The sequence below is a fragment of the Aptenodytes patagonicus genome, chromosome 15 (assembly GCF_965638725.1).
Source record: "Aptenodytes patagonicus chromosome 15, bAptPat1.pri.cur, whole genome shotgun sequence".
Taxonomy (NCBI): domain Eukaryota; kingdom Metazoa; phylum Chordata; class Aves; order Sphenisciformes; family Spheniscidae; genus Aptenodytes; species Aptenodytes patagonicus.
This window is the reverse complement of record NC_134963.1, coordinates 6600357-6623561: the sequence shown is the minus strand read 5'-3', so window position 1 is coordinate 6623561 and position 23205 is coordinate 6600357. Positions and strand designations below refer to the sequence as shown.

The 23205-nt window shown below is 40.4% G+C and overlaps 1 protein-coding gene across 3 annotated transcripts in view; it reads left to right on the top strand.

The window, feature by feature from the left end:
• The first annotated feature begins 5018 nt into the window (after window positions 1–5018).
• The window catches only part of ATP2A2 (ATPase sarcoplasmic/endoplasmic reticulum Ca2+ transporting 2), a 49242-nt gene continuing 31055 nt past the window's right edge, over window positions 5019–23205 (top strand). For 2 of the 3 annotated variants that reach the window (XR_012996562.1, XM_076353143.1), the window contains exons 1-5: window positions 5019–5224; window positions 6304–6321; window positions 6413–6495; window positions 14617–14721; window positions 17741–17879. Coding sequence is in view for 2 of the 3 variants with exons in the window: in XM_076353143.1 (XP_076209258.1) it covers window positions 5107–5224; window positions 6304–6321; window positions 6413–6495; window positions 14617–14721; window positions 17741–17879 (463 nt within the window). In the remaining variant the exon portion in view is untranslated. The remainder of the gene's footprint in view (window positions 5225–6303; window positions 6322–6412; window positions 6496–14616; window positions 14722–17740; window positions 17880–23205) is intronic. The other variant, XM_076353144.1, reaches the window with a different exon arrangement.

Genomic DNA, 23205 nt, shown 5'->3' with positions numbered 1-23205 from the left:
GCATTATCCTATGACAGAACTGCAGTTTTAAAACCTTTCCACTTTGATACAGCACTTTTGCAGTATTTTAATATGTCTTAGAAGATTTCAAGTGGCTGAAACATTTTAATAACCGTAATTTAAGAGGAATAAAATAGTACCGTAGGAGGAAGAAACAATGCCCCCATTTGTCACTCATGAAGACTTGTCTTTGAAATCAGCTGGGGTGATACGAGCAATGAGTTTGGTGGTCTCAACCTAAGCCCCATTAGGCAATTAGCCAGTCTGCAAAAATCATTACATAATTTGACACAGTTAAGCAGAATAGTATAACTTTGTCTGTGACCACTGAAAGAGATCCAGGATTGAAATAGGAAGGCTATTGCAGGTCAGCATTCAGGTGTGTTGGCTCAACAAACAGGCATTTTGTGGAGTGCCCTTCTGTGCTGTGTTTAGCTCCAGTAAAAACTATTAATATTCTTTGGAAATTGAGCTACAAAACATATGTTTTTGTGTACGGCAAGAGACAATTCACATTATGACCAGTAACTCTACTGTGAATCTGCTTTGCAGTAATAGGGGTGACTTAATGTTATTGCAATTTGAAGGAAAGCATCCTGCAGTCCTCTCTCAGGCCAAATACCCATTTACTTCAATTAGTAAGCATTACAGGAACCTTTTTAATGCTGCTGCCTGATGTGTTGGCTGCTTCTTCTAATATATTACAGTGAAAAAAAGATAGTAGGCCAAATGTATGAATGGTATACTTCCATTATGTGAATGGAATTTCATCAAGGCCAAAGCTGGCCCATTTTGTTGTGTTTCTTTCCAAGGTACCGCTCTAAGGGGTTCCACTCTAAAAACAAACTGCAACTTCACTTTGCAGCAGCAAAATAAATTGGTTTCCTTCTTCCTTAAAGATGGAGAATGTAAAGCTATCTGCACCTGCTGGAAGTATTAATCGCCTGGAAGCTTTCATGGGCTCACGCTGCTTAAGGCAGAGCTGAGGTGCCTTCACTCTGATTTGGGTCGAGATAACCATCTTCTTTAAGAGACAAGACAAATTTCATAGGAAACTTTATGAATCCTTGCATAGCGATGGGAAATAACACTGATTTCAATTCACAATTCTAAATTTGTATGATACCAAGTGATGCCAAAATTAGCAGGTACTGCTTCTGCTGCAGTATACATGGGTATTTGTAGTTCATTCTGCACTATGCTGTCTAGACCAAGCATTGTACCTGCAAATGTTTTTCAAATGTGCAGCTGTCAGATCATCTTTAATGATTTGGAGGGTATCACCTGCAAAGAAATCCACACTGGTCAGCTAGCATCGGTCTTGCACATCTGTGGAAAGACAGGAAAGCAATCGTGAAGGAAATGCAGAGTTTATTCTGCTCTGGAAGAGAAAGACCTGTAGAACAGTCCTTAATTCAGTCATTCTTCTCTTGAAATTCACTGAGCCATAACAGAACACAGGACAGAAATAAACACAGGCAGAGGACTACGCTTCCAGGTTCTTTCCAGATTTTATGTAGGGTCTATGCTCAAAAGATGGAAAAAAAGGGGAAGAATCAAGTCGTCTATTCTTAATGGATGAGAGAGAAAAAATGGAAGTGGAGTTGTCAAACTGTAGCTGAACTACTGAATCCCAGAGAATGCCAAGAGTTCCCCAGGATTCGCTAGAATGCAAAGTCTGTTCACTTTCCTAGCAGCATTTCCACCTGTTAACATGTTAAGACTGAAGGGACATTGTATCTACTTTATTATACACTCTGCCAAGCTCTACTTGCACATGCCATGGTTCTGGTATGCTTAAAATAATTTTCCATAAGCCTTTTTGGAAACAGGCACAAAAAGGAAACCAACAATGACATACGAAGTATATCACAGGGAGAAGTAACTATGAAATAAGACCCAGGTTTCTTTCTACTGTCAGTTTATTTTGAAAATTGCTACTGATACTTAATTGTATTGCTCTTTTACAACATTTGAAAGTAATACTTAAAAATAGTAAGAAAATGAAATGCAGGACTTTCAAGTCCTTTACAGGTGCTCTTGTATATGAAGGCTAGTAAAATATGCTTGTGTGTAAAAACATTGCTGTGATAAATGTATTTTTGCAAAAAGCTTACATATAATGCAGGCTGTGTTAACGTGGTAGAAGGGAAGAAACTACTCATATAGACATACTGTGCCGTTAGTCTGTGAAATATGTTAATTCAAGTAGCTGGCGTTATTCCGTATATAATGGTTGTGGAAATTATGTATTTTTTAACGATCCATATGCACATAATATGGGGACTGACATTGAGTGGCGTCTGGAGACACAGGTGCCTATGTACATACTTGTGTGTTAGAGGATAGTGAAAACTTATGTGTGGGTTAGGTGGGCCCTGTGACAGGCATCAATCAGCAGTTTTGTTGGCATTGAGTGTGTATTTTCAAAGACATATTGTTTTGTAAGAGTAATAATTTCAGATGCATGTGCACCTTGTGACCAGTTATGTTTTGGGGATGATGGGATCATGTGTTCATACAGTATCACGAAAAGTATTAAAACTAGGTAAGAAATGTACAGTAAACTATATAAACGATATAAAACTGTCACGTTGACATTCTTTACCTCTGTAACAGTTAGGGTATGTCTATATACGTGCAGTGTGAGGTAGTGGTATGAGAAGCAACATAACTGTATTCAAGCAACATTTGGCCATGCTGATTAATCCTGCTGATAAGCAAGATAAAATTAATACAGGCAAGGCATGGAGTAAGTAATTGTCATACCTGAACTAGAACATCAGATCTAACTTGTGAATTTTTATTCAGAACTGCCCTGTCAAGTGTAGATGTGCTGTCAAGTTACCCTTATCTGGACATCGGCTAGTTACAGAGGAATCTCTTTTAGGGCAGTTGTACTTTTGCTAGAAAGGATATAGGGCCACACATACTCTAGAACATTGTAATTTTATATTGGCTGTCCCCTCTCCTTACTCCTTTTGCTAATACAGAGGTAAGACTGAGATATTTTCCTTCCAGATCAGACATACAGTTTCTTATAGCATGGTACTGTGGGTGGTTTGTAAGAGTGATGGATATGCAGATTGTATGTAGGATCTGCATTTATGTAAGCCAGCACACATGTAGAGATCAGCTTTTATATTTGCACATGCATATACAAGAACATTGCTTGGCACCGAGTGTTTTTAAGGGAAGGTATTTATATTGTGTACTGAATTGCTTGCTATATGTTGTGTATGTATTGCAGGTGTCATTAATGTCAGTTGGTGCTGATCTCTCTCGGTGTTTATTGTGTTCATTGAAGTTTCTGTGAATTGTTGGGTGGGATGGCTACATCAGTCAGTTTTCTGTGTTCTATATTGGTTTGTGAGGCTGTGTCAGTTATCGAGATACTGTGCCGAGGAAAGCTGGTAACTCACACCACACACGCTGCTGAAATCACACCATGCAGTTTATACCTCCTTAAGTTCTCTCTGTTGCAAGCCAGGGCTGAGTGTGCATGTCACCGTTATGCTGGCGGGGCAGCGCGCGAAGGCTGCAACGGGAATTGGGGAAGTTTTGCAAAAGACGTCGCTCAGTGTCAGCGCAGGCCTTGTCAGAGCAGGGGCAGGACCTCTGGGGAACGAACCCCTTCAGTGCTAGCATGGAGGCACAGAGCCCGCACTTCTCTCTCACCTCTGGCACACTCATGGCTGGATGAGGCTCCTGTTACGACAGAGGTGGGGGCAGCCCCACACTCACCCTTTGGCTGGATGAGGCTCCTGTCACGACAGAAGCGAGGGCAGCCCCCACAGGCAGGCTGACACTCCTGTCACGACATGCGCCGGGGCAGCTCCGCGCCAACCCCCTGCGCTGAGGTGCCTATCGCGACAGCGCGCGCTCCGGGCGGCGGGCAGCTCACCTCAGCCGGCGCGCGCTGCCGCCGGGGCAGCCCCGCTCCCCCTCAGCCACCAGGCGCGGGTTGAGGCCGGGACAGAGGGCGGCCGCGGCGGTTCACGCCGGGGCAGGGGGGCGGGAAAGCGGCCACCCCACCTGCGGGCCTCTCCCACGGCGGAGCGGAAGCGCTCCCGCCGCCGCATGAGGCCTGCATCACCCGCCTCCGCCTCCTCCGGGCCGAGGGCGGGCGGACGGGCGCTCTGCGCAGGGCCGCGCCAGGCGCCGCTGCCACCGCCTCAGCGCCGCGGGCGGGGCCGCGCCTTCCCCCCGCCCCGCGCCGCGCGCCCCGCCAATGAGCGGCGTCCACATGCCGCGGCGGCGAGAGGGGCCCGGGCGGCCCAGCTCCCATAAGTTACATTAGAGCAGCCGCCGCCGGTGCGCGACCGGAGCGAGCGGGAGCACAGCGGCGAGGCCGGGCGCGGGGGGCGGGCGGGCGGGCGAGCGAGCCCAAGCCGTGACGGCGACAGCGGCAGTGGCCTGGGCCGGCGAGGGGAGGATCGGGCTGCTGGGGGGGGGGCGCGATTCCGACCTTTCCCGGCGGAGGCGAGGCGGGCAGCGGGGCAACTGCGCCTTTTTCTCCCCCCTCCCACCCCTGGAGGCGAGCGGGGTGAGGCGTGCCGTTATCGCCCTCCGCGGGGGCGGCTCGGAGCCTGGTGAGGCGAACGGAGGGGCCGCTCGGCCACCTGGACGTGGCCCATCCCCGCGCAGGCACCCGCCGAGCCCCCCGCACGCCCTCCCGCGCCCCTGAGGCGACAGCGGCTCCGGGGGCCCGCGCCTCTCTCCACCCTCTCCTCAGCCGCCCGCCCGGGGCCGGGGGGTGCCTGAAGCCCCGCTCATCCCCGCCGGAGAGGCAGCTCGGCTCCCTCGGAAGGCGTGTGGGGTGGGAGGGGGGCGGGGGCTTTTTTTCCGGCGGCTTTGCCGTCTTTTTTTCTTTTTCATCCTTTTTTTTTTTTTTTTAATTTTTAATTTTTTTTTCTTCCCCCTCCTGCCTCCTTCGGGAAGAGTGAGGCGCTGAGGTGGGCTCGGGGGCTCCTCTCTGTTGTGGGAGGGGGTCTATGGTGATAGCACGGGGGCGGTGGGGGAGAGAGCGAGAGGCTGAGGAGGGGGCTTGCCGCTGCTGAGGAGGAGGAAGAGGCGAGGCACCATTTGCTGCTCCCTGCCCCAGCCATGGAGAACGCGCACACAAAGACTGTGGAGGAAGTTTTGGCTTATTTCGGCGTCAACGAAAGCACCGGGCTCAGCTTGGAGCAAGTCAAGAAGCTGAAGGAGAAATGGGGCTCCAACGGTAGGTTGAACCGGCCCCACGCCGCCCGCCACCCTCTGCCGCGGGGATGCTGTCGCGGGCACTCGTCGTCTTTCCCCCCTCTGCTCCCTCTTCCACCCCTTTCTCTTTTTCGCTCATCCTTTTCGGGGCCCTGTTTCAAGGCCTATCGTGTGTGTATTTGCAAAGCCGGCATCTCTTACAGGACCCGGAATAGGAGCGAGGGAGAGAAGATGGCTGACTTGAACTCCACCTCGTGGGTTTCTTTCATACCCCAAGCTCACGGGGCTGCTTTGGGAAAGGGGATGTCACCTCCGTTTCCTTTCACCTTAACGGTGGGAAATCTTCTTCCATTCTGAAATGAAGCGCTGTGGGGTTTGGTGGTGGTTTTTTTTGTCCGTCTTGACCTTCATTTTTCCCTGCTTTTCAGTGCCTTTCTGTCCCTTATTTTACAGTCTTCTCTCGAGTCGGGGCACAGAATTCAGCCGATAAGGTGTTTCTTTTTTTTAATCCTTATTGCTTGGCCTTCCTAGTCCCTTTTGAACTCCCATGCCGTTGTGTAAAAATGAAAAGTTATGAGAAGATTATACGATGGGTTTTTTTTTTTAGCTGTAACACTGCTTTTTGTCTCTTGAATTACTAAATCTAGTTGCGGGGAAATAAAAGGGACAGGAGAAATAAGAAAACATCCTTAAAATGGAGAAGAGAATTTGAAACGTTTTGAACCGTTTGGTGGTTTGTTTTTTTAAGTGAATGTGGAGGAAAACCTTTGTCAGAAAGCGTTGGAAAAGCATTTTGAGCCTTTGACCCTTTGTGTGCAGCAACAGCAGAAGTCCCACAGCTGTCTGGAGTGATGACTTGGCTGAATTATAACCCTTAGCACATTCCTGTATGTGTCTTAAAATGCAAAACTATCGGGTCTATTCAGATGCTCTAATGAAAAGAGCCACCTTACTGGGGCTTTCAGTATGTCTGTCAAATCCAACCCAGTTGAGTGGGCAATTCAGGAACAAGATCTGGTGGATGCCTTATAATGCTCTAATGTGTTTCTTCGATGATTTCTTTTCTTTGACATGCTTCCTGGAAAAATCTTCCACTGACAGAGTTACCGGCTGAGGAAGGTAAGCATGTTCATGAAATCGGCTAATTCTTGTTGATAATTCATCTTTTTTTTTAATGTGCATAACTAAATGGCTTTGTTACATATTGCAGGAAAAACCTTACTCGAGCTTGTGATTGAACAATTTGAAGACTTACTAGTTAGAATTTTGTTGCTGGCAGCTTGCATATCTTTTGTAAGTATGAACATTTTTTTAATCTCATAGGCTTCTGTATCGCAGAATGATGATTCCAATGTATAGGAACTGTACATACTGACATTACTCTCTGTCTCAAAAGGTAGAAGTATAAGATGTGAAGTAAATTGCTATCTCTTAAGTTAGTTGCCTTGTGAAGAGGTTTCTGTATGCTAGAAAACAAAATTTCAGGGAATCTTTCATTGCATGAGTCATAAGTACGTAACCACACTAGATAGGTATTTTAAAAAGTGCTTCTCATTCAAGCGACTTTGCTTATTTGAGGTGGGATTTCCCAATGCTTTTGTTGGCTTCGAAAACTAACCTTGAGTAAGTAAGTGTTTAACTGGACATTCTTCTTGCCTTTGAGTTAATCGTTATCAAGCTCAATGTATAATCATTGGAAGACATTTTTGGATGCAATGCAGACTGTAAATAGAATTTACATGGCGAATATTCCAGTTGCCTTCCCTTCCTGATAATAGCAAGGTGACAGTTGTTGCTTTTGACAGTGACAAGAATGATGACGGCTGTGATGGCACCATTGTTGACCAAATTTGGTAACTGACCTTTGGATAGTCTAGTCATTAAATGGACATCTTGCTTTGCATATAGGATTAAAAGAACAAGAACACTTTTAACTTAATTTTTTTTTTAAAAAAAGCATGTTTAGGCAATCTTTTTACATAATGTGTAAAGGGGCATGTGTTTGCTGAAAAACTGGAAAACTGAGCAAAGGCTAAGTATAGAAGGAAGATGAAGGCTGTATGTCTTGGGGAGCTGGACAACAGAAGCAAAAGTGTGCAGAATATTAAATTGTTAAGGTAGGAGTAAAAGTTTATAGTAGACTTTGCCCTGGAGTTGTAATTAACTACTTTAAAAAAAATAAATGCTGCAGCTCTTGGGGGGGAGTGGAAATTGTGGTGACTCTTCAGCTAAGGGCAAGCTAATTAGGATGGGCAGAGGAGAATGTACTCTGAAGCTGTTCTGCTTGATGGAGGAAGGGTTGCCCTGTTGTGGTTGCTGCAGTATGTACTGTGTTGCTGATCCTTAAGCTATCCCCACACTGACACCTTTCAAAGTGCTTTGGGTTTTGGTATGCATATACCGTTACCAGTTGAGCAATGATCGGTGGCATGGATCTTGACCATGGAGACAAACGTGCCTTACTCAGTCTTCTGTTTCTTCGGGAGGGAATCAGGCTGGCTATAAAAAAAGTGAATAAACAGGTCATTCAGAACCTTTTTTCCTTTTCTTTCCCATTTTCCCTTTCCAGAGGGTGAGAAGGGGATGTATTTTTGTTCCTGAAAAGTCAGGATTGTTTCTCTCATCTCATGAGATAAATGACAGTACAGAAGTTTGTTAGCCTTTCATGCCGAGGTACACTATTTGTTTTTATTATAACCAAGTAAGTGAAAAATCAAATTTGCCAAACTTGAAGCTTTCATTGCTGAATCTGAGTAAGTATGATACCAGACTGACAGAGGTCATGTAACGTACACTGCCAAGCCTTCTTTGAAAACTTGATTAGTAACTGGATTCAGTTGCTTTTTTCAGTATGCTTAATTCTCCTATCTAATTAAGAGGAGACTGTAGTCTAACAGAGTGTGGGATAGATCTGGGTTCTCTGCTTCTGTGCAACTGGCATGGTATATGACCTTGGGCTACTGCTCTGCCTTTTCTGTCTCCTATTTAAAAGTTACGGATACCCACTATAAATTGGTGTTAGTAATAAAGATTTTCTCTTTTTGGTGAAATGTAAAAGAAAAAACTAGATCCGTTATTTTGGTACTTTAAAAGCACTTCCCCTTTGTGTTTGTTTCTGGCTTTTTCCCTGTTCAGAAGGTGATCATCTGTTGTCTGTTTTTCTTAGGTTTTAATGCTTTTTCTTGATGAAAGCATATTAGAGACTTTTGTAGTAGCTGTAAAGAACTGTTGAGTATGTTGATATAAAGACTGTATTGCTGCAAAAATTGGATGTAACTAACACCACCTAAATTCTGGTGTTCCTGAAAATGTTTGAATAGAGTACATAGCTGTGTTAAGCTTGTGGACAGTAATTGTTCCATGAAAACACTTCAAAATACTACATTAAAAACTGGAATTATACATAATGCTGAGATTACAAATTATGCTAAGTCATTCTTCCGATAGAACAACTTAATGCTAGAGCTTAACTTCAGTGTGTTTATTACGCTATCTTTTACAAGCCTTAGAAATGCAGTTTTTCCATTCGTACTGTTGCAAGGCGTGCAAAACTCCCAGTACCTTAGAGATCTTGAAATGGATAATTAGACTTAAAATGGAGTCAGTTAAATTTGCGTTGGTTTTGTATGTTGAGTAATACTGTTGAGAGCTGCTCTTCAATGAGTCAAGACTTCTGGCTTTCTTGGGGGCAGTGTCAGATCCTACAGAATCATACTGTGGAACTGAGTGAAGTGCTGATTTTCACTTCAATGACTGCTTTTTACGATGATTTATTGTTTGATAGACCGTAAACTGTAGCACTTGAGTAGACAGTAGGACATTGTATAGCGTAGCAACAGAAGTAAGGTTGGATAACGGCTCCTGTTTGAAATAACTTTCAGCTGAAGACTTCTAGGCCTGGTGTATGTTCAAAAGGGAATTTTCATCAAGATGTTTAAATAAGTAGTTTCCTTTGAATGACAAGGGATAGGAAAAGGTGGCTTACCCAAGGACTTAAGAACAAATGATGCCAAAAGCCCCCAGGTCTTTGAGTTACTAGTGGGGGGGCTGAGTGTTGGAATTGGGTGTGAATATATAGCACTGACTTAATCTTTTTTTTAAGAATGGTGGTTTGTGGGGTTTTTTTTTGTATGTCACCGAAAACTTACTCTAATTGGAATTTGGTTTTTGTGACGATCAAATGGAATATGTACTTTGTGCTAGTGGCAGCAGATTTAGGTGTGCTTTCAGGAAAGGCATAGGTGCTGTTAGGGCAGCAAATGTAGCAGTGTTCTTTACCAGCTGTACATAGTCAATTTAAAAACATGTTGAAGATTCAGGTATGAGAGAGAGGATCTCGAGGTATACAGATTGTTTTGTGTCGTGGAAGCTTTTTTGGTAATTGTGTTGTGATCATAAATCATATTAGATTCTTACTATTATGACTGACTGCGCAGAAATAGCCATTTTTAACATTGAGATCTGCATTAGTTTTTTGTGCAGAAACATCCCCTCTTACCTATACTATAAACTTCTGTGTTCAAAGTGCCTTTTGTGTCCTCTACTCCCACACCCCCTGTCAGGTATGTGTCAGTAAAATAAATCAGACTAACAGCTGAATCTGTGTCACCCTGGCTGATGGTAGGGGTCATATGCTGGCTGTTTGTTGGCTGGTAGATACTATGTCCTATGTTCCAAGTCGGAACTGCTGTTACAGATGTGCCTAGTTAGTAACAGCTTAAATTCTTACACTATTGTTTCTTCAGTATTTTTATTGGCCTTAAGTATGGCTTTTGAAGAGAAACAATATAAATAATTTCTGATGGTGAGTAAATGGATCTACACATAGGCTTGGACCTTGTCTTGGTGTTGTGTCGAATCTATGAAGCCTATGCAGAAATAAACCTGTAGAGTTTATTTCTGTATCTCAGCAGTTCCTGGGCCTTCATAGCTTGCAAGTAAGAGGATGTTCAATTTTCCGTGAACTATGGCTTTTAATTCTTGCTACTTCTGGAGCATGTACTCAAATCTACAGTATTTACATAAAAGAACAGCTTTCTTTGCCGTGTAAATGATTGACAAGTTGCAAGATGTTACCTGTGTATCTGATGCAGAATAATTCTTTAGTAAAGTATATATGTTAAACAGTGATGTATGTTTAACCATGCAGTCTTATCTTTGCATCACACTTACAGTGAATTTTCTTCTACAAGATCCAGCATAGACTGTAAACTCTACCAAAAACTTAAGTATTAAAAAGATAGTTAAATACAGCATCCTAAGAGCATTCCTCTTTCTTCTCTTTTCTTTTTTTTTTTTCTCCTCAATTATTTCTTTGATTCCTAAGCTGACTTAGAAGTGAATGTTCTGGGAATGTTTTATACTAGTGGATATCCATGTTTAGAGTAAAACAATGTATTGTTATTTAGTCCAGAGATTATTATAGCCTGTAAATTAGCATGAGTACAGCCTAATCTGTGTTAAAAGGTGAGCAAAGCTACTCTTGGAGTAAGATGTGCCAGTAAAAATGTTGCAGGCTTTGCCCTGAAATCACCCCAAAAGCTACCTGTTAAGGTCAGTAGCAGTGAGTATGTGGCACAAGATAAGGATTGCTGTAGTACATTACACTGGCATGCTTTTAGCTAAACTCAGATGACTCAATAGCACCCGAGATACCAACTGATGGTTAGGGGTGAATAAACTGTGAGAAGCAATTGTGATTCCATTTTACTTTGTGGAAATTAAACTGTCGGTGCTATGTATCTTTATTTTTTTTCCTTACTACTACACTAATCACAGGAATGTGTTTTATTTTCAGAAATATGGAGTAGCATATCTGATGGGTCCTTAAAATCTGCTAACCAAGTAAAATTCTTAATTTTGTACTTATATTAGTGGTCAAGATCCCTTTTTTCCCCTCCCGTGCGCCCCTGCCCCCCCCCACCCCAGTAGCAAGTGAAAAAAAAACCTCCACTGAATAATGGAACTAAAATTGGGAGGTTTTTCTTTAGTATTTCCTGGTGTTTGGTATAACTGACACGGAACAAGTATCAGGACCACTAAAATAGTTTGCATCTGCTTAATTTTAAGATAATTTGTATTGAAAAGAAAAATCACTAAAAGAGGATTCTCTGAGCAGTAGTTAGTATTCTGTCCAAAATACACTAAATCTTAATTCACAGTATGCCGTGAGAAGAAAGCTCTCTTAAAAGCAGCCCATAGTTTTACATGACCTGCTTTAATTAGTCCAGGGCTGAGTTTTGCTAGAATGAGGTCTTATTCTCCCAGCTTGCTTCTGAGTTTCCATTGTCAAAATGAAAAACAAACAAAAAACCTTGTTAGGTTGCTGACAACAAACTGTTTGCTTTTCCTCTGTTAATGGTAAGCAGGTACAGCCTGCTGGGCAACAGAATTCTATCTTGAAATGTCCATTCTTTACTCTAATTCTGGTTTTGTTTCTTAATGATAAATAGTCAGCTGAGACAACTTGCCTCCATAACTTATCTTAGAATACAGAGATACTGAACTTGTAGAAATGCAAAAAGCTGTAAGGACACTTCTGTTCTTCCAGCTGTTTTCATCAGTAGTCACTTAATTGCTGGCTGACTTCTGTGTTGTACATCTGCCCCTTTTTACAAATAACCATGAAAACTAAGTGCTGTTTGCTTGTCGTGTATTTTTTGGCTTAGTGTCCTGCAGGTCCCCCCCATTTGGCTTTGATTAAAATAGGCTTCTGCAAGCCATAGCTCTAGCAGCCCTAAAGCAAATATGCTGAATGAAAGTTGTCCTTTAAGCTGCTTACATCAGCTGTTGATATGGGACTTTTATGTCTTGCTATTAATTTCCCTTGTATTTTCAGACTTGCCTTTCTCGTGAGCAATTATCTTACTCTTTTTTTTCCCCTACTCTTTTAAGCTTCTTAAATACATGGTAACTCTACTTATTGACCATACTGCCTGAACAGTACATTGGGGATCAATGACCTGGAAATTAAGCTGTTCTACATGTGAGTCCTAAAGTGATTAGGGCTGAAGTATGGTGAGGCCCTTCTAAGTAGTAGTCAAATAAAAGATCTCTCATTGTAAACCTCTCCAGGGTCTTAAAAGTATGCTAGTGGAAACTTTCTGACAAGGACTCAGTGCCTTGGGCAAGAATTGGCTAGTCTCTACCAGGCTTCAGCATATGATCTGTTGTTACTAAAAACGCCTAGTTAATACTTGTATTCCTTGTTCTACTTTCTCTTCGGTTTTTACTGTGGTTTTGTTTTTACTTCAGGCTACTATCAAATAATAAACCTGATCTGTTACAGCAATGTGTTGTGTATCACAAGTGTCCTAAATGGAGTGTTAATATAGCTGTAGTCTGCTATAACAAAACCAAGAACTCACAATGTATTCTGTTATTTATATGTCTATATTTACTAAAACATTCTAGAACTAAGCTTAGATTGTTCCGCTATTAGTAATTGTGCAGAAACTTTGGGGAGAAATGTGTGTTGCTGGCTTCCAGGATTAGCTAGATATTTCATTTTAATCTGGTCACAGATTGATAATTTTGCCAAAAAAAACAACAGTGAAGATCTAAAACACCAGATCTGTACTGTCAGGATCTCTAATCTGAGTTCATCTGCTTTTTTTGAAATGGCTTATTAAAAGAAAAGATCCCTTGAAAACTTAATTTTCGTTCTCCTTGACATACTTGGATCTTGCTGTCCTTGTAGCTACTTTCCTTACCTCTTAAAGTTGCAGGCTTTCTCAATGTTATTTTATAACACGTGGTCTTCAATCTGAAAAGATTATTGTTTAGCATTGTGTAAAGCAAGTGTTTTATTCCAGTTAACCTTGCAGGTGCCTGCTTTGTTCAGAACATCACGAAATGATTGAATATACTTGTTTTCTTGGAAGCAAAATGGGCTCTACAGAATTCCTGTAAAGAAAGGGAGGGAAGAAACAAATACTAAGCAGCTTTTCTGATGGCAGTGTGTGACCTTGTATAGGCTAAGAAACCTGGAAATGTACCATTAGCCATTTCTGTAGCTCCACTGGAGGCAGCAGTGCTGGTGCAGAGTAAAAGCTGTCCATGATGCAAGGGGTAATGTGTGGAGTGAAGAGTACAATGTCGACTGTATGACTGGTCATATGGCAGAAGTTTTTACTGGGGATTGGAGATTAGTGGTGTGGGAGGAGGGAAGAAATACTGAGATGTAGAGATTGTAAGAGCTCCTAACTAAATTTCTTCTCCAGAGGGATTACACAGACCCACAAAATGTTGTGTTGCCAGCTGGAATGTTTCAGTCTTATTAATCATAACCTGGATCTTACAAGTTTATCCTTTTGTAATAAAATTTGTTGTTGCATTGAATTTGCTTGACAGTCTGTTTTCTGCTTGAGACTTTCATGCTGCTGCTCCTTCCTTTTAACATCCTGGAGTGTTTAACAATTGAGCAATAGCTCTGAGCAGCATGTTGGTGGAATTATGGCGCTTGCTTTAGTAACGGTTTGCTCGCTGCAGTGTGATTCAGAGTGCTGTTGCCTGACTACCAGCCCTAATTATCTCAACACGTTGTTCCTATTTACTGTCACTTTCCAGGCTTCCTGTTGCTCAACATGTTGACGAAAAAGCTCTTCCTCTCTGGTCATGTTAGCTTGACTTTTCTTCAGTAACTACAGAACTCTGCAGAGGCCCCAGCGTTACTCATTCAAGTCAAGTGAATGGCAGAAGCCTAAAACTAGAGTGTAGTTCTAAAGCAAATGAATTAAAATAAAATCTATGTGGAGTCTTTTGTGCAAGTCCTCAAATTGCTTTACTTTTAAAAATCCAGTTTTAATTTGAGTTTTATCAGCTACTTAGCTCAGAATTCAACTTCAGATGTAACTATACAGTTCACTGAAATGCTTCAGTAAGACACTACTTGTATTTAAATAAGTAGATGCTTATTTTCATATCTACTTACCAAAAATTTGTAAGCTGTTTTCATTTGTGTGTCTAAGTTATTGGTAAAGAACAATTAACTTGGTTAAAATTCAGGTTCTGGCAAAGTTCTAGTGTTCTAAGTCAACTTAATCGGTCTGCATCCTGTTTAGACAGTAATGAAAAATTTTTTTGAGACTTTTCACTGCCGTAGCTGTTGTCACAACTTCTGCTTTCATTTGTGAAGCAAAAGTAGCAATGTTTCCCAAATAAATAGCTTGCTCCTTTAAAAGAAGAGCAGCCTTGGAAATGAACTTTGTACTGCTTCAGTAAAGATTTTTTTCTCTTTTTCCATTGCATATTGCCAACTCATTCATGAACTCAAAACTGCACCTTGGAAGATTGAGGGGTTTCAAAAATTGCGCCTGTCTAAGCAGTTGAACTTCAAGCTGAAATTGACTGGGTCTTAAGTTTGCAAAGTGTCTGTGTAAATCAGTAGTTTAAGTCACTGTGTTTCTCTTACAGGTCCTGGCCTGGTTTGAAGAAGGTGAAGAAACAATTACAGCGTTTGTAGAGCCTTTTGTAATCTTACTTATATTAGTAGCCAATGCAATTGTGGGAGTGTGGCAGGTACGCGGATATTTTTACAACATCAAATCACAAATGTTTTGGTGCTTTTTGGTTTAAGAGGAAAGATTGTACAGTGTACTGTCAGGTGCTTCATACAATGCAAGTTAATATGTGTTGCTAACTTTAGATTCCCAAGAGTCAACATACCATAAAACCTCTGGACAGAAAGTGATGACTTAAAGGTAAAATGAAAGCTTCAGAAGTATTGCCAAAAAGGCAAAGTGCCCATCAGTGTGTTTGGCCACACACTGGTGAACACATGAACTGGGCAGTCGAGGATGAAGGCCTGAATTCAGGAAATAAATCAAATCTTGCAAAGTTAAGAAACAATCAGTTGTATTGGCTTGTAAAAAAAAAGGGGTTTTGTCCCAACTAAGGAACAAAGGATGGAACACTTGTAATCTAGTTTCTTGTCTGTTCCCTCTTGAGACAAATGCTATGTTTTAGTACATTTATTAATACATTTAATACAGTATTAATTCTTTCTATTCAGTTACTATAGTACCTATTAAGTGTGCATCCAAAGACTGCATGTCTGTCAAAGGCAGAAGTTCCTTCTGAAAACAACATCTAAATACCATGAAATTTTTCCTACGTTATCAGCTGAGATTAATTAGATGGTTTTTCATAAATCATATTGGCAGTAACATATTCTAACACTTCTTGAGATGCCAAAACAACATTGTTCATATAACTTTAGTTTACTAATTTGATCACTTCAGACAGACCGTGTTTATTAGGATTGTTTTTCTGCAGATAAAAAATATTCTGGGATTTTTAGGGTAACTTAAGTTCTTTGTAAGGTTAGGTTTTTTGGTGTTTTTTTTTTAAGGGGTGGTGTTAGTGTGACATAGTTACTTGCTATTTTAGCAAGTTAGGTTTCATGCTTTAAAAAAAAAAAAACCCAAAACTGTCCAAAATAACAACAAAAATTAAGAGGAGGAGCCCTATTAACAGGTTAAAATATGTTAGAGAGGAGCCTACACACTGGAAGCCACCAGAAGTGGCATTGAGTGGCATTGCTGCACATTCTTGTGCTCTGCTTTGTGCTAGCACAAGTAAGCTGGTTGAAGACTAACCCTCGAAAAATTCAATTTTTAGCAGTATCCAGCTTGCTGTGCAACTGCTAGAGCTGGTATGGAGGGAAGAGGTAATGTTGATCAAAGGATTTGATCGCTCACATTTGATCACGCATTGCCCCCTTAAGTGTCATTTTCTATTCAGATCGTCATAAAGCAGTTGTGCAAGAATTAATCTTCAACTTGAAACTGAGTTAGAATTCTGCATGTAGTAATAGTAAGTGTGGAATGTAAAGCTATCCATATAGTTTTGGGGTTTTCTTGTGTAGTGGTATACCCTGTTGTAGGAAATAACCAAATTTTTTCAGACATGATAGTGTGCAAAGAATACCTATATATCTCTCTCTACGTGCAGTGAACTCAATTGTGAAACAGAATTGCTGTACAGATTAAATGAGTCATTCCCTTGTTTTAATGGGCGTGGAAAATAAGTCACAGTACATAGTCTCCACCCATAAATGTATCTGTTTCTACAGGTACTAGATGTGAGCAACTGAGTCATTGCCTTAGCTCTGCCCTCCTCAACCTTTCCTTTCATGTGCCCTTTTCCCAAAGTGCCATCTGCTAGTACTTCAGTGGTTGACAAGATAGTCGTAACTACCATAACTTCAAGCAAACTGGGAACAAAAAGATAGAGCCTAACACACTGAGCTGGCTGTCCTAGCTGAATCTTGTTTAATTCCTTCTTATTTCTCCTTTTTGAAGGAGTTCTGTTTAACTAGCCTTCCATTTGTGGGACTTTTTTTTTGTACCTTTAAGGTTTTGCCTAATGTTATCTCTTAGTAAATCCACAGGAAAGCAATATCAGCATTATTGTGCTGAGGAGCAGAATTAATTTACATGGTGGAATATGAGGCTAGTATTAATTACAGCTTTATAGGTCTGCGCTGGTATCTCTGCACTGCCTGGCGCTGAGCTGTGCCATGTAAAACATTAGTCCTTCAAGGTAGTTTTGGTAATGCTAGTTTTCAGCTGCACTGTTATGTGGAAGTACATAGTACCTCAACCTTTGAATTTCTGAAGATTAGGTTTCTGCTTTGACACATGCAGCAGGAAGTTTTTATTATCTGGAAAGGCTGGTACATATTTGAAGCAGAGGCATTCTAAAAACTGTGCACCCTTACCATTATCTATAGTCATCAGGACTATATGATGTTTGTACTTGTCAATAGGCTGGAAAATAAGTTACTTTTCAAAGAGCTAGAAAAGGAGTACTGATAAGCTGTTGGTTTCTTAGGTTGTCCTTTATCTAGGTAGCATCACGATGTTGATATCAATCTCTGGTAGTGGTTAGCTGAGAGAACTGCACTTGAGATAGGAAAGCTATTGTTAGTGGAAATAAAAAGGTCGTGTGGGGATTCATCTAAGTTTGTAAACTGTTAAGAGACTCTGGGGAAGTCTGTATGCTTTAATTTCACTTTAGTGAGACCTGATTTGTTGAAACAAAGTTGATAATATGCTGTTTGAGCTTTGTCTTAACTTGACCTTTGATTTCTATCAGTAAGTGAAATTTAGTAGTGCTAGTCCACTCCAGTTTGAGTCTAGGCTGCTCCAGCTGATAAGGTACAGCTGAGACAAGACTGTATCCATGAGTCTTAATTCTGCTTGGTGCTTTTTTTATGTCAAAAGCATCCATGTGTTACATAGAACACTTTGTGTGGCCTCTCTGTAACAGGACACAGTGGATATTCTTGATGGGAAATGCTACAGGGTTTGACTAAACAACTTCTAGGTTCTAAATGCCCACTAATATCTGAATTATGTTGTAATGACTTCCAGTCAGCAACCTCATAAGGGGACGGGTCACATAATTTTCTGTATTAATAAATGTAGCTGAGCTGAGTCAGTAGTATTCATATGATAATGCATTTGAAAAATCAGGTCTGACATGTATTTTTCCTTGAGGGCTTTTAAAATCACACATTTTTGCTGTCTTTTAGGAAAGAAATGCTGAAAATGCTATTGAAGCTCTTAAAGAATATGAACCAGAAATGGGCAAAGTATATCGACAAGACCGAAAAAGTGTACAGAGGATTAAAGCAAGAGATATTGTCCCAGGCGATATTGTAGAAGTGGCAGGTAAGACTCATTTACGTAGTATATACATGTATTAGCATATTATTGTAAAATTGTTGTGGGGGCCTTGTCTTAATGATTTGGGGCCCTGGGGGGAGTTTTCAAAGACGCCTAAGTATATATGCTTCACTTATGACCGATCTTGCTTCTGTTCATCTGTAATTACCTTAAATGTGCATTTGCACTGAGGGGGTTGTTTTTCAAATTGCCGCTTAGTTTAATTGGTAGGTCTAAAAGCAAAGCATCTTAATTGGAGTACAGGTTTTAACACTTGTCACGACTCTAAAATTTTAATTTTCTGAAGTCTCGTTTCAGAGTGTCTTAACTTGTCCGTTTTCTATCACAAAATACTCTTTTCCTTGCTTTTAAGCGTGTTCAGTTTCCTTAGGTTCTGGAATGCAGAGTTTTGGGTTTTTTTTTGTCACGCTCTTTATCTGAAGACAGATAATTTCACCTGAAGGTTTTTTGCCAACTCTTACACTTGTAGTAGCAGTGCCTTTCAACTTCTCTTTACAAATGTCTTCATCTGTCCTCTCAGCTAGTATGACTGGCATGTGACATCATTTTCTCATCTTTCATAATTCTTTTATTGCTTCTTTTGCCTATTGCTGTATAGGAGACCACAAATAGATAACCATACAAAGTAGAGCTTCCTATTTCTCCGGTGTAAGAATTTTGAAGTACCAGTCTTAAAAGATTGGACTTTTGCATCAAGCTTTCTAATAACTTAGGTTTGCCCTAAAAGGTGTATCTTTATTTGGAAGGAGTGCAAAAATAGAAGTATTGTATACTTATAGCTAAAACGTCTTCATTTTGGTGATAATGCCATACCAATAACTTTTTCTCTAAACTGGACTTGTCAGTGACTTTAATGTTCCCTATTCTTTCCCAGATAAAACTAGGTGGTTCTTGTTAAGTGTCGGAGTGATTGCATACTCATATTTTGTAGGTCATTATCAACTGTTTAACTGAGTGATTGTTCCTTAGGGAACAATTTAGGGTGTACATCAAACTTCCTTTCCACTAGTGTCACTTTGCTTTTAGAGGTGGTAGCTGTCTCAAGAGGAGATAAATATATACCCTTAAACTTGACTATCCAATTTTAATTAGCAGGCAGAGAGGGTATGCACTCAAAATGAAGTTGGGGTTGGCTGTCTGCCCAGCTTTCATTCCTTGAGAAACTTCAACGTTTGCTGAGCCCTGTCTTGAGCCTCCGTTTTTTGTGCATAGGATGATTCAGCTACAGCAGCCCTGGCTAGAGTAATTCAGAGTGTGAATCTCATGAAGGCTGAAGCCTTTCCTCTTAGCATCTGTTGGTGAAGAACAAGTACAAATACAAAGTGCTGATAGCAGAAATAGAGTGAATTATGATACCTTGTCACTTACTCTGCTGTTTTGACTCACTATTACTTCACTGTGCAGTCAAAGCTGAGTTCTGCAATGAGATTTTGTTTAAGCAGCTGAGGTTTTCTGCATCCTTTTGAGGCAAACAGAACTGTATCAATTACAATTCTGCAGTAGATGTCTAGTCCAAATCTTTATCCTGTTTTTAAATGTCAGCAATAGAATGGTAGTTTTGGAAGCAGTTTATATCATGGGAATATATTGGGGCTGTGTTTTTTGGTACTTTAAAGCAGTATTGGTAGAATTGCAAGTCGATGACTATTTTGTACTGGTTTGGGGTATCTCACTAAGGAAGAATGCTGGATTTTGCTGCTCTGCCAGGTGTCTAGAGCACAGAAAATTTTCTGCTTGATTCTTTGCTATTTCGGAAGAGGTGGAGATTGCATTTTCTTTCATCTTACAGGAGAAGACAAAGCTAAATTTGTATGTGAAACACCTGGGGGATGTGTGGGCTTTTACTTACCTTGCTGTATATTGTCAGTATCAATAAAACCAATTACTCATGCCATCTCTTTAAAAGGCCTATGTCTGAAGGAGAGAAATGAATTGGAAATAAACCACTGACTAGCATACTTAGAACACTAGGCTGTCTTTTAACAAACATAGTATACTATTTTTCATAGGGTTACTGTTGCATTGTTTTAAAATCTGCTTGTAGAACAGTGTCTGATACTCCCAACATGTGTAGAACTGATTTTTTTTTTTTTAAAGACAAACTTGAAAACTAGGATGCCCATGTAGAGAAACAAAAATGATCCAACTTTTATGACTGTCCTTTAAGATAGGTGGTCTGGTGTGTTGACTGGCTGTAGAAGCTCATGCTGGTTAAAATACTCATTTAAACTGGTGGGTCAAACAGTCCCAAGCTAGTCTTAAGCATTCATCATATTTTTCTTATATTGGCAAATATAATCAACTGCAGCTTCAGGTGAAGCCATGTGGATGTTTAATACAGAAATAAGTGCTTCAGTGTAATATGAACTCTGATACTGAAACAATAAATTCTAACTTGTAGAAAGACAATAATGAAATTTTAATTGTAATCAAACTCAGAAAAGCTACCGAGCAAGTAGAGAAGAGCAACACACTATGTACCAGCGTTAGTGTCAAGACCTGGAGGTGAGAGAGACTGTGTGCATGCCTGTGCCTCAAGTGTAAGAGTACTGCGATGGCCTTTGACATGGTGTTTGCAAAAAGATGACCATGTAGGGAAGTGACAGAGCACTTCATACTAGGATACATATCTGGGTATGGAATTCTAGGCAAAGTGCCAATGACATTTGTGTGTCCAGGCAAATATCCTTCAACTGAGTGGCATAAATAACCAGGTGATAGGTTTCTCCCCTATGCTGATACCTAATTTTGAACAACTTTCTACAGGTCTTCCATTACAAAATAGTTGTATTTAATGCTATAACAGCTTTGTTAATTTGAAGTAGCTACATGCGGGTCTGACATGGAGGTAACTCTTTGTTGTAGGAATTGGTAGATTGGTATTGCAGTTTGGGGGAGGTGGGGGAATGTATTTGCCTCTTTACATTGCAAGAGTTCCCTGAGAATAAGTAGTATTGAACCATTTCCAAAATCATTTGGTATTTTCAGTAGTTTTGAAACCATTAAAGATAACCTGGTTGGCTTAGCGTAACCCAAAGATGGTGCAATAATGGTTTATGTTACTACTTTTTATTCTGGCTCCTTAGGCTATTTGTAGAGTTTGACTGCGTTCATTATATAGACTATTCAGTCTGCCTCGTGGCCTTCTAAAGTAAAGCTCCTGAAAGATATTTTCTTCAATTGATCTGTCAACAGAGGAATCGGATGCTGGTTTATTTGACTTGAAGTAATAGGAAGAAACTGCAGGTCTGCATTGTCACCTTGCCGTAAATATGGAGTAACCTGAATTAGATTATCCCTCAAGTGGTAGATAACCTACTGTCTTCCGTGTCTCTTGGGGGTCAGTGTGCATATAGATACTGCAGAACACTTGATGAGCAATTACTGGTCCTTATGCCTAGTAGCTAACAAATCCAACATAAATGCTACACTAAAATTTTGCAGGTGTACTAGCAGACACTGTAGTCCATGTTTGCTCAGAGACTGTGCAGACATGAATTTCTTAACTGTATATGTTAGGAAAACTTTCTTCCATGTCTGCTTAAGCAGAGATGGTGGAAAAGATACTGTACAATGAACAGGAACTCTTTGGGATGAAGTTGGGGTTACAGGTTTGGGATGTAAGCTTCAAATTTGCTTGCAGACCACTGGTGGGCATAATTCTCAGAACTGCAGTGTATAAGGGTTACTAAGCTGCACTGTTTGTTTCTTAGAATTGATGAACTGAAAAAATCCAGATGCTGTCCCCAAATGGCTTTTCAGTTTGCCTCTCTTAAAATGGATTATCACGCTGCTATAAAAGCTTAAGTTTATTGGAGGATGCAGTCTAAATTTGTAAATAGTGGCTGTCTTTCTAGATTAAAGATGTCCTTTGTTTTAGTTGAGTTTTTGTTTGCCTTGGTTAAAGTAACATTTTAAAGAGAAGCTTAAAACAGCATGGCCTTAGTTCTAAGAAGTTTTGTATGAAGTTGAGTCTGACAGATCAGGATAAACTGGTTGCAAATAATTTATTTTTAAAGAAGTACATTTGGGAACAGAAATGAGCTTTGTTCACTTCCATTGTATTTTCCTGTCTAAAATGTTCTATTTTAGATACAGCATATCTGAGTTTCTGTAATTTAATAAACGAATGTTCATTTGTTGCAATGTGTAAGTGACCAAACTGGAGTTGCGGTAGTACCTCTTCTCCCTGAAGTGCTGAATGATGGTTCTTGTCATCCATTATAATCAACAGCATAAAAATACACACACAGTTCCCCGAAGCTGTTGCTTATTAGATTAGTGTGTATTCCAGAAGACTTAGTTTTAGGTTTATACCTGGCATAAAGTATGCAAGAACTACTTTCTGAGGCTTTTAATTCTAACTGCAGAGCACTTTAAGACTCTTCTTAAAGCATGGATGCCTTATAATTAAGGGAGGATAAATTTTGGGGTGAAGAAGATAGGGAAGGAAGATTCTTCAGGTGAATTATGTCAAACTCCATTGTGGTTATGAAGAGCTATAGGTTCTCCCTGATAGTATAAGCCGCAAACATTGATGTTGCAGATCTTACTGCAAAACAGCTGGGTCTTTGTGCCTATATTACTTTTCTAACAACTAGAATTGATTTTCATACTCAGTGCTAGAGATGAAGGTTTACTTTTTTGGAAAAGTACTGAGATTGGAGAAAAAATAATGAAAAGGATGGAGTAAGACTGAAGTCCAGAATGTTGACCTACTGTCCTAAAAGCATACTGCTGAGAGCATCTCTTGGTATGGCAAAAAGTTGACTGCAACTATTTTTTGCTTACCTAGTGCAAGTTGTCGGGTTTCGTTTTTAAAGGTTAAGCAGATATTTTGCTTTTTCCGTAAAGTACTGATTTTGAACCAGAAAAAATAGAGAAGTAAGATCAGTGGTTAATAAATACATATACTAGTAGTGCATAAATCTGTGGGCTTCAGTGAGCATTTTGACTGTCAAACTCTTAACACATCAGAGGCAGTTTTGAGATAACCGGACGCAGTCCAAACTCCATTCCATACACCACTGAAGTCTGGAGTTATGTGAGGTTCAAGTCAGGGCACAGCCTAAACTTGTGTCGCTTTAAACACACATTTGAAAGCTTATGAAACACATCTCCAATTTTTTCCCAATTCTTGTAGCATTTTCCTCCAGAGTTGCCAAACTGTTAGGTAAAAATAGTGAAACTAATTCTGTTTTAATTGTTTGAATACAGAACATATCTGATGTTCTATACTCCGATTAGAACCAATACTGCAGCAGGGTTTTATTACAAGCACAAATAGTACTGAACAAAATGCTTGAACATC